Source organism: Dendrobates tinctorius, unplaced genomic scaffold (assembly GCF_039654945.1).
Source record: "Dendrobates tinctorius isolate UK_male_01 unplaced genomic scaffold, ASM3965494v1 ptg000093l, whole genome shotgun sequence".
In the NCBI taxonomy this organism is placed as follows: Eukaryota; Metazoa; Chordata; class Amphibia; order Anura; family Dendrobatidae; genus Dendrobates; species Dendrobates tinctorius.
The window spans coordinates 17,874,565-17,889,552 of NW_027361761.1; the positions used below are offsets into that span (position 1 = coordinate 17,874,565).

Below are 14,988 nucleotides of genomic sequence, written 5' to 3' on the forward strand. Positions count from 1 at the left end.
AAGTCAGGTACCTCCAGTAAGGGAAAGTCTATGATTCCACTGCAGCGCCACCACCTGTCTGTGTTATTCATGAGCTGTTTTGGTCCTCCAGACACAGACACACTATGTATATAAATGCCCTCTGAGGATATTGTTTTTTTGTAATGTAAAACTCTATCGAAATATTTTAGCTAATTATTTAATGAAGTAAAATGGCATATCATCTCACAGAAAAGAGATCAGATATCTGTATTACACCTCTGTAGTCTTTTTGGGCTGAATATCTGGCAGGCTTATACATATCTGATTACAGCTTTGGTGTGAGGCAATGGGATCAGAATGGTGAAATCATTCACAAGAGCTGGATCCAGTCCCGGACCTTCTGCTTATAATCTAAACATTAGTGGGGGAGATCTTACTCTGACCACTGCAAAGATTAAGGTAAGATATAACATAGAAATAGTGCATGAAATGTATAGATATATAGATAGATAGCATATAGATGGCATTCCCTTTAATTCCTAGTATCTTTTAGCATTGACCTTGTTGGCATTGAAATTTCCACATGGTAAACACATTTCTGTATATTTTACTATTATATAATATTGTTATATTTTGCTGGTTATTATTGGCTGTTGCTATGCAGTTTTGCGCCCTTTTTAGTTAGCGTGAGTCATGTAGTAGAGGAGATGTTTGCATCGTTAGATGTGCAGTAGGCTGATGGCTCAGCATGTTGTCAGCTGCGAGTGCGACCTCAAGCCTTCTGTATGGTATATGGGGGCAAAAGGGATAACCATCTGTGAGGGAGAAAGAGATCAGAGGAGACTGTAAACTGATCCTTCAGTGTTTGGGCTCACACCACTGTATTTTCCATTCCAGTGCAATCTGACAAAACATCAGATCACACTCAGACGAATGTTAGGGTACCGTTACACGTAGCGATGCACCAGCGATCCCGACAACGATATGGATCATAGGTACATCGCTAAGTGGTCGCTAGTGAGCTGCCAGACAGGCAGATCTCACCAGCGACATAGCAGGGGTCGGGGTCGCTACTTACCTGTCAGACGAGGCAATCCTGACGTCCTCCCGCCCGTGTCCACACGACGCTCATCGGCGCCACAGGAAGCCCAGCAGGAAGCGCCCGACGAGAAATGATCCAGGACGTTCTCGCGCGATCAGCGATAATCAGTGGGGGAGCCGGTCGGAGGTAAGCATCACACATAGCGATATCGCTAGCAATAACGCTGCTACATCACAAAAACCAGTTACGTTACAGCGATATTGCTAGCGATCTCGCTGTGTGTAACGGGGGCTTTAGTCTATGAGGCTGTTCAGATGTCCAGTTTTTGCCTCCAACCATACCGGTCCAAGAAAAAATTGCAGCATGAACGAATTTGATCCAATATTTGAATCGCACGCATCCATGCAAGGCAATCATGTCCGAGTCATCAGACTGCACTCGGATAACATGTGAGAGCCTTCCGATTACCATCCACTGACACAATGGAAAAGATGGGGAAAAATTTTTCTAAATGTTCTCCTCATCTGAGAGAATCGGATCACACTGTGATTAGAGTATGAGTAGCATCATATGCCTGATTTTCTCAGATGAGAGAACATACGGATGTCTGAGCCTAGCCTTTATTGGCTCAAGGCAGAAAAATAAGTCAATTTTTACCTTTGTGCAGAGTTCACTAACTGTGTTCACTACTTTGTTGAATTTGCTGTGAAAAAAAAGTGGCTTAAAAAAATCATGACTTGGCTCCAAATTGTATCGTATATTTGTCTTTCCATAGAAACTCTTTCCGGCACCATGAACTTCTCAGATCCCATCACACTGGCTCTGTTTATCATTCTGAGTCTTTTTGTGGCCCTGTTTGTCTATGGACGGAAAAAAAGTCAATTCAACCTGCCCCCCGGACCACGGTCGCTTCCAATCATTGGAAATCTGCACATTCTAGATCGGGATAGACCATATCTAACAATGCATGAGGTAACATTCAGATTATCCTGGTTCTGTTGCCTGGAAGATTTAGAGAATAAGTTATGTACAGTGGGGAAAATGAGTGTTTAATGCACTGTCAACTTTGCAAGTTTTCCCACCTATAAAGAATGGAGAGTTCTGTAATTTTTATCGTAGGTACACTTCACCTGTGAGAGGCAGAATCTTCAAATAAAATCCAGAAAATCACATTGTATGATTTTAACATAATACATTTGCATTTTATTGCATGAAATAAGTATTTGATACAATAGAAAAACAGAAATTAATATTTGGTACAGAAACCTTTGCTTGCAATTACAGAGGTCAGATGTTTCCTGTAGTTCTTGACCAAGTCTGCACACACTGCAGCAGGGATTTTGGCCTCCTCCTCCATACAGATCTTATCCAGATCTTTCAAGTTTTGGGGCTGTCACTCTGCAACATTGAGTTTCAGCTCCCTCCAAAGATTTTCTATTGGGTTCAGGTCTGGAGACTGGCTAGGCCATTCCAGGACCTTCAAATTCTTCCTACGCAGCCACTCCTTAGTTGCCCTAGCTGGGTGCTACAAGTCATTGTCAGGCTGGAAGAACCAGCCACAGCCCATCTTCAAAGCTCCTACTGGAGGAAGGAGATAGTTGGACAAAATCTTGCGAAACATGACCCCATAAACCCTCCCTTCAATTGGTGCAGTCGTCCTGAACCCTCTGCAAAAAAGCACCCACAAAGTATAATGTTTCTCCCACCATGCCTCACAATTGTGACGGGGCTCTTGCGGTTGCACTCATCGTTCTTCATCCTCCAAACACGGCAGGTGGAGTTGATACCAAAAAGTTCTGTTTTGGTCTCATCTGACCACATGACTTTCTCCCATGCCTCACCTGAGTCATCCAGATGATTATTAGCAAGCTTCAAACGTGTCTGGACATGTGCTTGCATGAGCAGGGGGACCTTGCGTGCCCTGCAGAATTTTAATCCATGACGGCACCCTACTAGAGGTAATGTTTGAGACTGTGGTCCCAGCTCTCTTGACGTCATTGACCAGGTCCTCAGTTGTAGTTTTCAGCAGATTTCTGACCTTTTTCAGAACTATCCTTACCTTACGATGCAAGATCTCGAATGGAGCCTCAGATCAAGGAAGATTGACAGTCATCTCGTGTTTCTTCCATTTTCTAATAATTGTACCAACAGTTGTTGCCTTCTCACCAAGTTGCTTACCTATTGTCCTGTACCCATCCCAGCCTTGTTCAGGTCATCATTTTTATCCCTGGTGTCCTTAGACTGCTCTTTGGTCTTGGCCATGGTGGGGAGGTTGCAGTGTAATTGAGTGTGTGGACAGGTGTCTTTTATACAGATAACAAGTTCAAACATGTGCAATTAATACAGGTAATGAATGCACAGTAGGATGGCTTCCTAAAGAAAAAACTAACAGGTATGTGCGAGCCAGAATTCTTGGTGGCTGGTAGGTGATCAAATACTTATTTTATGCAATGAAATGCAATTTAATTATGGAAAAATCATACAATGAGGTTTTCTGTTTTTCATTTTTAGATTGTCTTTCACAGTTGAAGTGTACCTGCGATAAAAATTATGTATTATGATGAATAAGAATGAATGTATACGTATTACCAAATTACCTGAAGGGTAAATAAGCCCTGATTAAGGAATGCATTAAAATATGGCTTTTATTACTGATCTTAAAAGTGGTAAATATATTAAAAACTAGATGGAGGCCGGATGCTATTACATCGGGGGGCAGTAATGTCACGATGGGGGCAGGCTTTGCAGAGTTGAGAATCTCTCCCCCTATGTACTCACCCTCCTATCCACTCTCTCTTTCTCCATGTGCTGATTTCTCCAGTCTGTGCTCTCTTCTTTGACCTGTCTACTCCATGTGCTATCCCCCTTGTCTGCTGTCTCTCTCCTTCCTGTGCTGTGTTCCCCTTTGAGCTGTCTTCCCCCATTGCTCTCTGTCTCACTCCTGTGTCTGACCATGTACAGAACATACCACAGCTCCTGGGCAGAGGAGGAAGCAAAAGACAATACTGACATTAGAGCAGAAGATCGCAGAGGATACATTTTGTGAGGTAAAATATTGTTTAAAAACAGTCAGTGAAATATTTTACCTCACAAAATAAATCCTCTGTGATGCCCTGCTGTAATGTCAGTATTGTCTTTTGCTTCCTCCCCTGCCCAGGAGATGTGGTATGCTCTGTACACGGTCAGACACAGACAATTTTTAAAATGAACTTTCGTTCGTGGGAAAACCCCTTTAATGTGACCGGCTTCCTCTGCCTGTAGACACGTCGCGCATCTGCTGAGTGTGAGTGTGTGTGTATGTGTGTGGTGCATATGGCGTATAGAGTGTGTGTGGTGTGACGGTGTTCCGCTAGTGGTACCGCGCAATAGGTTGGTACCAGCAGCAGTTTCCATATTGAGACACCCATTATTTGGGTGTCCCAATATGGCGGTCAGTGAACTTCCTCCGTTTGGTATTCTGGGATACGGTGACATCTGGACAGAACAGGAAATGAAAACATTACACGGCAATTATATAAATACATTACACTGGTTTTATATATCTATGCTATTCAATCTCTAGGACCTATTTAGTTCAATCATCAGTTTGATTATAACTTTGAATCAGTGTTAGCTCCTCTCTGACTGCAGTTGAAAGGTTAACTTGTCAGATCCATTATTTACTAGGATGCATACAGACTTCCCTAGTGCTGTCTAAAACAAACACATACAGTGGGTATGGAAAGTATTTAGACCCCTTTAAATTTTTCACACTTTGTTTCATTGCAGCCATTTGATAAATTCAAAGAAGTTCATTTTTTTCACGGCACCCCATCTCGACTGAAAAAAAACAAATGTAGAAATTTTGCAATTTTATTAAAAAAGTAAAACTGAAATATCACATGGTCATAAGTTTTCAGATCCTTTGCTCAGTATTGAGTAGAAGCACCTTTTGAGCTAGTACAGCCATGAGTCTTCTTGAGAATTATGCAACAAGTTTTTCACACCTGGATTTGGGGATCCTCTGCCATTCTTCCTTGCAGATCCTCTCCAGTTCCGTCAGGTTGGATGGTGAATGTTGGTGGACAGCCATTTTCAGGTCTCTCCAGAGATGCTAATTGGGTTAAGGTCAGGGCTCTGGCTGGGCCAGTCAAGAATGGTCACAGAGTTGTTCTGAAGCCACTCCTTTGTTATTTTAGCTGTGTGTTTAGGGTCATTGTCTTGTTGGAAGGTGGACCTTCGGATAAGTCTGAGGTCCAGAGCACTCTGAAAGAGGTTTTCATCCAGGATATCTCTGTACTTGGCTGCATTCATGTTTCCTTCAATTGCAACCAGTCATCCTGTCCCTTCAGCTGAAAAACACCCCCATAGCATGATGCTGCCACCACCATGTTTCACTGTAGGGATTGTAATGGGCAGGTGATGAGCAGTGCCTGATTTTCCCCACACATACTGCTTAGAATTATCACCAAAAAGTTCTATCTTTGTCTCATCTGACCAAAGAATCTTATTTCCCATAGTCTGGGAGTCCTTCATGTCTTGTTTAGCAAACTCTATGCAGCCTTTCATATGTCTTGCACTGAGAAGAGAGGCTTCTGTCAGGCCACTCTGCCATAAAGCCTAGAAAAAAATGGCAAAAATATTTTGACTTTTTCCGATCTGAAGACACTCTTTACTTTACAATATAACTTAATGGGAAAAGCCAAAAGACCTCGCAGAAGATGTTCAATTGTCTTTTGCAGCATTTTGCCATTGTTCATCTTCATTATTCTGTGGAGTGAAAAAACAATCAAATTATGATAGTGTATCGCCCAGAGCAGGGTACTCAGGTTGCCGGGCAGCGTTGGATTCTGGGAGGTCACAGGGATGGCATCCATGCCCGGCGCCTGTACTCCAGGGACAGAGAAACAGGGATTAAAAAAAATAGAAAAAAAAGTTTGTGACGCCAGTTGAAGTGTTCGGCTGTAATATAGCCGGCACTGCAGATGATCCCTGATGATACGCCGGTGTATAATAAAATAATGTAACATTTAACCTGTTTATAAGTAAACAATCACATTGACTGAGTTGTGAGAACTACAGCCAAAAACCTCTTCTGATTGGTTGGATCATCCCTTAGTGCAGCTGCAGGGCACACATAATATAATATTCACTGCACTGACTGGTTTAGGTGGCTTCTTGCCAAGGCACAATGAATGACGTCTCCTCTTAAGTTTATGAGTCCTTACAAGAGTTCTTGTAGTAGAAGAAAACATATCAGTTAATGATATCTCACATTAGTCCATGTGGGCACAACTTCTTCAACATTTTTAACGTTACATACTTATTAGTCTTAATACTCTATGAGAATACTTTAGAAATCATTTTGGTAGCGAGAAGGGATTTGTCCCTGTGTGCTACGCTGTGATCTGTGCAAAATAGGAATGCTAGGCAACTTCCTACAACTCTTTTAACCTATCACAGGTACGACAAGTTCACTGCTGTCTGTGGGTAAGTTTTCTAATTTCTCCGCATGCAAAGTGTCAGCAGTTGACATAAGCTGTTAGTCGCTTTTGGAATGGTTCGGTGTCTCTGGTAAAAACTGTTCTGGGAACAACATCACTGGAACTTCCACTGTGATGTCGACTTTTAGCCAAGAACAGGAGAATTCACCTAGGACAGTGCAAATCTTGTGTCAGTCTTTTCTATTAGCTAAGACTCTTCCTTAGTCTCAACTCTTTCACACAATTGTGCTGGACATACTTTCAGATTGTCCCTTGATATGGTAGGACGCATTTTTCTGCTGTCTTTGGAGGCGTTACACACTTTGCTGTTGTCCTAGTTAGACAGCTGAATTGTGTAAGGTTGGGCTTCCCATTGGTCATCTAACTTGTGGTTTCTTCTCTGTTTCTTTGACACTTGTTTGCTTGGTGGTAAGGGGGTTGCCACAGCATGTCGATTAAAGTCTCTTTCCTGTTTTTGCCTAGCTTGAGCAAGACTTTCTTTTACACATTGCTGAACTTTTTGATACTGCAATTGTCTTTCTATGTTCCAATCTGTGTCTAATTGGCTGGATATGGTTTCAGGAGTTAGGACTCCCATTTCCAGGTCGATGGGGAGTTTACCTCGCAGTGCACGCATCACGTAAGCTGGGGCATATCCTGTTGAGCTGGTTGGGATATGATTGTACATTTCAATCAAATCAGGCAATTTTTCAAGCCATTGGTTCCTTTCTTCTAGTGGTAGTGGGTCGCCCTCCCAGGGCTGTGGGGTACTCGGTACTGAGCCAGTCTCTCAAAGGGGATTGTCACAGCAGCAGTGACCCAGTCCATGGCCCTGGACGCCCATGTAAAATGGATAAAGTGATGGAATAAAGTTTATGAGTGAATGATTTGTGATGCCACCTGTGGTGTTCGGCAATGAAGATGTGAAGCCGGCGCTGCAGACAGATCCTCTGGGACAGATGGTGTGGTGCAGCAATGATGTTGTGGCCCTCCACAGGTAGGGCTGTAGTCCCAGGGCAGTGAGGATAGGTGTTGAGGAACAGGGTGTAGTGTCTGGCACAGAGATGTAGCAGTGCTGACAGGGGTTGCAGGAAGAAGGCAAGGACACAACAGGGTGAAGTTTCTTTACCTTTACTTTGCTTGGCAAATGCAGTCCAGGGTCCAGATTACAGATGGCACAGGAGCTGGCTAGCCTGGAAGCAACTTAGGAATCTCTCTAGGCAGATGGGTTGTGTAGTCTCCTTCCTAGCGCTTAGTTTTAGGTACTTGCAGTACTGTGTTACACTGAAGTTCCACTTGCTTATTCTCTTTAGAACTCCCTCGTATGGCAGACAGCTGTAGCCTTCCTCTTCTGGCTCACACGTCACTGTTGTGCCTCCGAGTCTTATGTGGGAATAGAGCATTTACAGATTCCTATTCCTCCAGTTTCTGTTGCAGGACCATCAGTGTCCGTACAGCCTTGGAGACCAGGCTCCAGATCATGCGCTATAGCTGGGAATGAGCTTGAACTCTCTGCTCAATCTCCCAGCTCTTCTCCTCACGTCCACACACGTTGCCCTCCTCACACGAACTCTTAAATCTCCCTTCCTGGCCCCCAGAGAGTAGCTCCTCCCCCAAGTTTGGTTCAGAGCTCCCTCTGCTGACCTGGAATGGAACTGTGTTGTGCGTTGTGGTTAACTGCCAGAGAGATCCTTTATTGCTTCCAAGCATGACATCACCCTCCCTAGGAGGAAGGCAATGCCACTGTGGCGACCATACTCCTGGGGGCGCCACAGTAGGATCTGCAATAAATTGATTACCAAATGATTCAGTTTTTCGCATAGACCATTGCCTTGTGGGTGGGATGGCATTGTTCTGATCTTTTTACTTCAACGTATTGAGCAAAATCTTTGGAAGACTTCTGGTTCAAATGCTGGACCTCAGTCTGTCAGCACTTGATCTGGGTAGCTATGGGGTCTGCATAAATACTTTTGGAATACCTTTGTGGCTGTTCTTACTGTTTGGTCTTTCACCGGAATGACCACTAGAAAATGGGAATAGTGATCCACTATTCTTAAGGCATAGGTTTACCCTGATTGGCTTGGGGATAGTTGCACATGGTCTAAGGCCACTAGCTCCAGAGGTTGTTTGGTGATGATGGGCTGCAAAGGGGCGCTTTGACTGTTGGAATTCTTCATTCTAAGATTACATGGGCCACACTCCCTACATCACTGTTCAATGGACCATCTCATATCTGTCCAGAAGAAGCGGTCGCAGATGACAACTCCTAGCTTTTTCCAATCAAAGTGCCCCGCTTGATTGTGGTAAGTTACTAAGACCATGGGCATGCCTTTCTTTGGGATCATGATCTGCCATACCAGTTCATGGGTACATGGGTTAATACCTCTTTGGACCAACTTACCTTCAAAAGTGAACAGCTTCTTTCTCTCTTTCCACAACTGTTGGACATCTGCAGGTGCATCAGGAGCTGGAGATGAATTTGCTTCACCAAGGAGTTTTTTGACAATGCAATCACTGCTCTGCATCTCTGCCCAACCATGGTGGGGTATTGGATTAAGGGAAACTTCTTGAACGGCAAGACTTCTCCTTGTCATGCAGTTAGTCTTTGGAGGCATCATGGCAGATGCCTGCATCTCTATCTCTTCCAGTTCCACTAGATCTTCTTCTGGATCAGGAGAATTTGGCATACAGGACAAGGCATCGGCATTAGCATTTTTAGTGCCAGCTCAGTATTTATTGACAAACTCATAGTTGGATAACCGAGCCATCTTTGTTCCAAGGCGCCATGCCTGGCTGTCTCTAAATGGGTCACCGGATTGTTGTCCATATGGATGGTAAATTTAGATGAGGCCAAAAAGTGCTTGAACCTTTCAGTCACTGCCCAAACGATAGCCAAGCATTCTAACTTGAAGGAGCTATAGTTGGCAGAGTTCTTCTCAGTAGGATGAAGCTTCCAACTTCCATAAGGCTGGTTTCACATTTGCGTTTTTTAGCGCTGGAAAAAAACGCATACGTGCGCATGCGATTTTTCCCCTATATTTAACATGGGTGCGCATACCTGCGCGCTTGTAAGCGCATGTATGCGATTTTCATGCGCTGCGTTTTTTTGGGGTGTGCGTTGGTATTTTCCAGACGCTGCATGTTGCATTTTTTGGCCCTTGAAAAAATCGCATACGCACGTATGCGCACGTTTTGCGCTAAAAATGGCCATTGTAGCCTATGGATGCGCATACGTGCGCACTGGCATGCGCAGGTATGCGATTTTTTAGCGCTGCGTTTTTTGGGTGGTGTCCACTTTTTATCCTAGTTAGAATCTTCTAAAGTCAAAAAAAAAAAGTCTATATAAAGGAGGTGCCTGCCAAAACTCTGCCACTACTACACTAGACAGATTGAAGAGCAGACATTCAACCAAGAACCCATTATATCAGCAAAGAATGTGAGTATATTACATTATATGCCTGTCCTTTTAAATTATGTATGTACTAATGATTTTTATTATTTTTACATGCAGTATGTCTTCAGAATCTGAGTATTCCCCATCGCGGCAGGAATTGGCGCAAGCAGACCGTGAGGTGATTATTTTCGTGCATCTGGTAAGTATATCTGCTGCTTCTCCAAATCTCTTACGTTTTTTTCAACTTTCAGACATCGTCATCATCATCTGTGGACGGGAATAGTGAGGGCGAAGAGCAGGAGCAGCGAAGCCAAGTCCCGGTGGTGATACGGAATGTAAGTATCAAATGATTTGTAATGTTCTTTATTTTTTTTTATCTTCTATTTTTACTCTTTTTTTTGTTTCTTTTTTTGTAACTTTTTAGTCAATTTAAATTTGATTATTCTAATGAATGTGTTTTGTCTAGGTTCCACAACGGGATGAAGACGTCTACCTGGATAATGAGCAGCTCATCAGCCTGGTCCAGGAGCGTTCGCCGTTGTGGGACAGCCGTGACCGGCTGTACAAGGACAATGTGGTGACCCGGCGGCTATGGAATGAGGTGGCCGCAGCGTTGATGGATGGCTGGGACAGCGCCACAGCATCCGCCAAAAAGGCGTTTAGTGAGTATTTCCCTGCTCTGTATTGTGCCGCAGTGACTGTTGTCCTTGACGGCACTGTTGGGTTTCGTGCTAGGCGTATTCTAGCAGGAAACCCAACAGTGTCATCGGGGTCTACAGTGACTGCTTTGAGTATTGTATTGCTACATTGTGCCGCAGTGACTGTTGTCCTTGACGGCACTGTTGGGTTTCGTGCTAGGCGTATTCTAGCAGGAAACCCAACAGTGTCATCGTGGTCTACAGTGACTGCTTTGAGTATTGTATTGCTACATTGTGACGCAGTGACTGTTGTCCTTGACGGCACTGTTGGGTTTCGTGCTAGGTGTATTCTAGCAGGAAACCCAACAGTGTCATCGGGGTCTACAGTGACTGCTTTGAGTATTGTATTGCTACATTGTGCCGCAGTGACTGTTGTCCTTGACGGCACTGTTGGGTTTCGTGCTAGGCGTATTCTAGCAGGAAACCCAACAGTGTCATCGGGGTCTACAGTGACTGCTTTGAGTATTGTATTGCTACATTGTGCCGCAGTGACTGTTGTCCTTGACGGCACTGTTGGGTTTCGTGCTAGGTGTATTCGAGCAGGAAACCCAACAGTGTCATCGGGGTCTACAGTGACTGCTTTGAGTCTTGTATTGCTACATTGTGCCGCAGTGACTGTTGTCCTTGACGGCACTGTTGGGTTTCGTGCTAGGCGTATTCTAGCAGGAAACCCAACAGTGTCATCAGGGTCTACAGTGACTGCTTTGAGTATTGTATTGCTACATTGTGCCGCAGTGACTGTTGTCCTTGACGGCACTGTTGGGTTTCGTGCTAGGTGTATTCGAGCAGGAAACCCAACAGTGTCATCGGGGTCTACAGTGACTGCTTTGAGTATTGTATTGCTACATTGTGCCGCAGTGACTGTTGTCCTTGACGGCACTGTTGGGTTTCGTGCTAGGCGTATTCTAGCAGGAAACCCAACAGTGTCATCGGGGTCTACAGTGACTGCTTTGAGTATTGTATTGCTACATTGTGCCGCAGTGACTGTTGTCCTTGACGGCACTGTTGGGTTTCGTGCTAGGTGTATTCGAGCAGGAAACCCAACAGTGTCATCGGGGTCTACAGTGACTGCTTTGAGTATTGTATTGCTACATTGTGCCGCAGTGACTGTTGTCCTTGACGGCACTGTTGGGTTTCGTGCTAGGCGTATTCTAGCAGGAAACCCAACAGTGTCATCGGGGTCTACAGTGACTGCTTTGAGTATTGTATTGCTACATTGTGACGCAGTGACTGTTGTCCTTGACGGCACTGTTTTTTTTTATCAACAGTGGACAAAGTCCGAACACGTTGGCGTTCGATCAAGGACCGCTTCAACAGTGATGTTCGTGCTGAGGGCCAGGTTCGCAGTGGATCTGCGTCAAGGACCAGAACTAGATACCGTCACTATCATGCGTTGCAGTTCCTAAGACCGGTCCTTGCCACAAGATCGTAAGTATTATACATTTTGGGTTTTTATTTTTATTAATCTGTGTTTTTCTAATCCACAGCTGATGCTTCTTGTAAAGGCATGGTAGTAATGATTTTCCTTTCTTCCACAGCACCTGGAGCAGCACCCTGCAACCTGGCCCTGGAGCGGTCCTTCCTCGGACGTCCTCTGACCCGTCCCAGCCATCCGACAGCCAGGAAGCACCTTGCAGGTCCCACACACACACAGCTGGTGACCAGGAAGCTGGGCCATCAGGTGTTCCCCTGTCCCAGGTCTCTGCCACTGGTTATGCGGGCACTACCCGCCAGCGGCAGAGGGCCTTGGACAGGAATGTCTTGCCCGAGTTTATGCATTTGAGCGAGACATTTAATTCCAGCCTCAAGTCACTGTCCGACAGAGTTGAAAGCGGTTTTGCACTGATGGAACGTGGTTTTAACCACTTTGAACACCGCTTCAATTCTGTAGAACAGCGCCTTGACCGTCTGGAGGCCGACCTCAACAGACCAGCACACCATTTTTTTAGTAAGATTGAAAAGGGCATGGCGGAACACCTTAGTCCTGATCAACAGCTGAATGTGCTGCAGGCCTGCAACAATGCTTTCTTGCAGGCTATGCAGCATAATCGGTACGGTCAGCAGTCAGTGGTGTCCTTTCCACCTGTGCCACCATTGACTCGCTTCACCTCACTACCGACTTGTGCTGCATACCACTGCACGGACACCTCTCTTCAAAGCCAGGACACCCACCGTTACACCACCACAAGTCTGAGTGCAGCTGGTCACTTCACCGACACCACCATGGCAAGCGCTGCTCCTGTCTGGAGCACCACCGCCAATCCCATGCATGCGTGGAGCTCAGCCACCACTAGGCAAACATGGAACAGCCCTGCCGCTACAACAACATGTAGTAGCCCTGCCACCACCACTCTGCAAACCTGGACCATCACTGCCGCCACCAGTCCTCCTGCAAGGACGAGCACTGACAACGAAGAGCAGCAGCAGCCACCTCAGCAGCAGCAGCCACCTCAGCAGCAGCCACCTCAGCAGCAGCCGCCACCTCAGCAGCAGCAGCAACCACCTCAGCAGCAGCAGCCACCTCAGCAGCCGCCACCTCAGCAGCAGCCGCCACCTCAGCAGCAGCCGCCACCTCAGCAGCAGCAGCCACCTCAGCAGCAGCCGCCACCTCAGCAGCAGCAGCCATACCAGCAGACGGGGGACCTGCATTCCATATTTGCCCCTAGTTCAAGGCGAAATCAATCAAGGCGGGCATTGGGCCAAAGTCGGTCCAGGCACACAAGCCTACGGCGACATGCCATTACAACTAATGTACCTGAACAGATTTCCTCTCCTACAAGTGTTCCTACTTTAATTCCCTTAACTGGACTACCTTCCCCCACAAGTTTTGTTGCCCCTTCCCCTCAAACACCGTCTTCAACTGCAAGTGTTGCATATTCCCTGCACACCCCCAAATTGAAACCATCTGCCCCCAAACGCCGTAAAAAATAATTTTTAGTTTTATTTTTGTGATAAAAAATAAATTTACATTTGTGGTTCACCATTAATAAGTTTCATTAATGTTGTTTGCGCCGCTCACACACACTGATGGGTAAATACATGTTAAAAACAAACCCAAGGGCTAGTATAGTCATATGTGAAATAACATGGACTAGTATAGTCATTCCAAGGCCTAGTGTAATAACTCTATTTTTACCAAATAGAATCTGGTTTCATGAAAAACAAACTGTGGAAACTTGTCTAAAAAATAAGTTTCTTTCTAGTTTCACCAGTTTGTTTTTTGTGAAACAAGATGCTAGTTGTTAAAAATCGAGTTATTACAGTAGGCCTTGGTATGACTATACTAGGCCGTGGTATTTCACATATTACTATACTACTAGCCCCAAGGCCTACTATACTCATATTTGAAATACCACGGCCTAGTATAGGCATTACAAGGCCTAGTGTAATAACTCTAGTTTTACCAAATATAATCTGGTTTCATGAAAAACAAACTGTTGAAACTTGTCTAAAAAATAAGTTTCTTTCTAGTTTCACCAGTTTGTTTTTTGTGAAACAAGATGCTAGTTGTTAAAAATCGAGTTATTACAGTAGGCCTTGGTATGACTATACTAGGCCGTGGTATTTCACATATTACTATACTACTAGCCCCAAGGCCTACTATACTCATATTTGAAATACCACGGCCTAGTATAGTCATTACAAGGCCTAGTGTAATAACTCTAGTTTTACCAAATATAATCTGGTTTCATGAAAAACAAACTGTTGAAACTTGTCTAAAAAATAAGTTTCTTTCTAGTTTCACCAGTTTGTTTTTTGTGAAACAAGATGCTAGTTGTTAAAAATCGAGTTATTACAGTAGGCCTTGGTATGACTATACTAGGCCGTGGTATTTCACATATTACTATACTACTAGCACCAAGGCCTACTATACTCATATTTGAAATACCACGGCCTAGTATAGTCATTCCAAGGCCTAGTGTAATAACTCTATTTTTACCAAATAGAATCTGGTTTCATGAAAAACAAACTGTTGAAACTTGTCTAAAAAATAAGTTTCTTTCTAGTTTCACCAGTTTGTTTTTTGTGAAACAAGATGCTAGTTGTTAAAAATCGAGTTATTACAGTAGGCCTTGGTATGACTATACTAGGCCGTGGTATTTCACATATTACTATACTACTAGCCCCAAGGCCTACTATACTCATATTTGAAATACCACGGCCTAGTATAGTCATTACAAGGCCTAGTGTAATAACTCTAGTTTTACCAACTAGAATCTATTTTCAAACTGTTGAAACTTGTCAAGTTTTGTGAAACAAGATACTAGTTTGCCAAAATCGAGTAGGCCTTGTGGCCTTGTTATGACTATACTAGGCCGTGGTATTTCACATATGAATATACTAGTAGGCACAAGGCCTAATATACTCATATTTGAAATACCACGGCCTAGTATAGTCATTCCAAGGCCTAGTGTAACTTACTTGTATTCC

The 14,988-nt window shown here is 44.3% G+C and overlaps 1 protein-coding gene across 1 annotated transcript in view; it reads left to right on the forward strand.

The window, feature by feature from the left end:
- The first annotated feature begins 261 nt into the window (after positions 1-261).
- LOC141098585 (cytochrome P450 2K1-like) overlaps positions 262-14,988 on the forward strand; it is a 57,811-nt gene continuing 43,084 nt past the window's right edge. The window contains exons 1-2 of the mRNA XM_073586495.1: positions 262-420; positions 1,779-1,975. Of these exons, the coding sequence (XP_073442596.1) occupies positions 1,796-1,975 (180 nt within the window). The 5' untranslated portion in view covers positions 262-420; positions 1,779-1,795. The remainder of the gene's footprint in view (positions 421-1,778; positions 1,976-14,988) is intronic.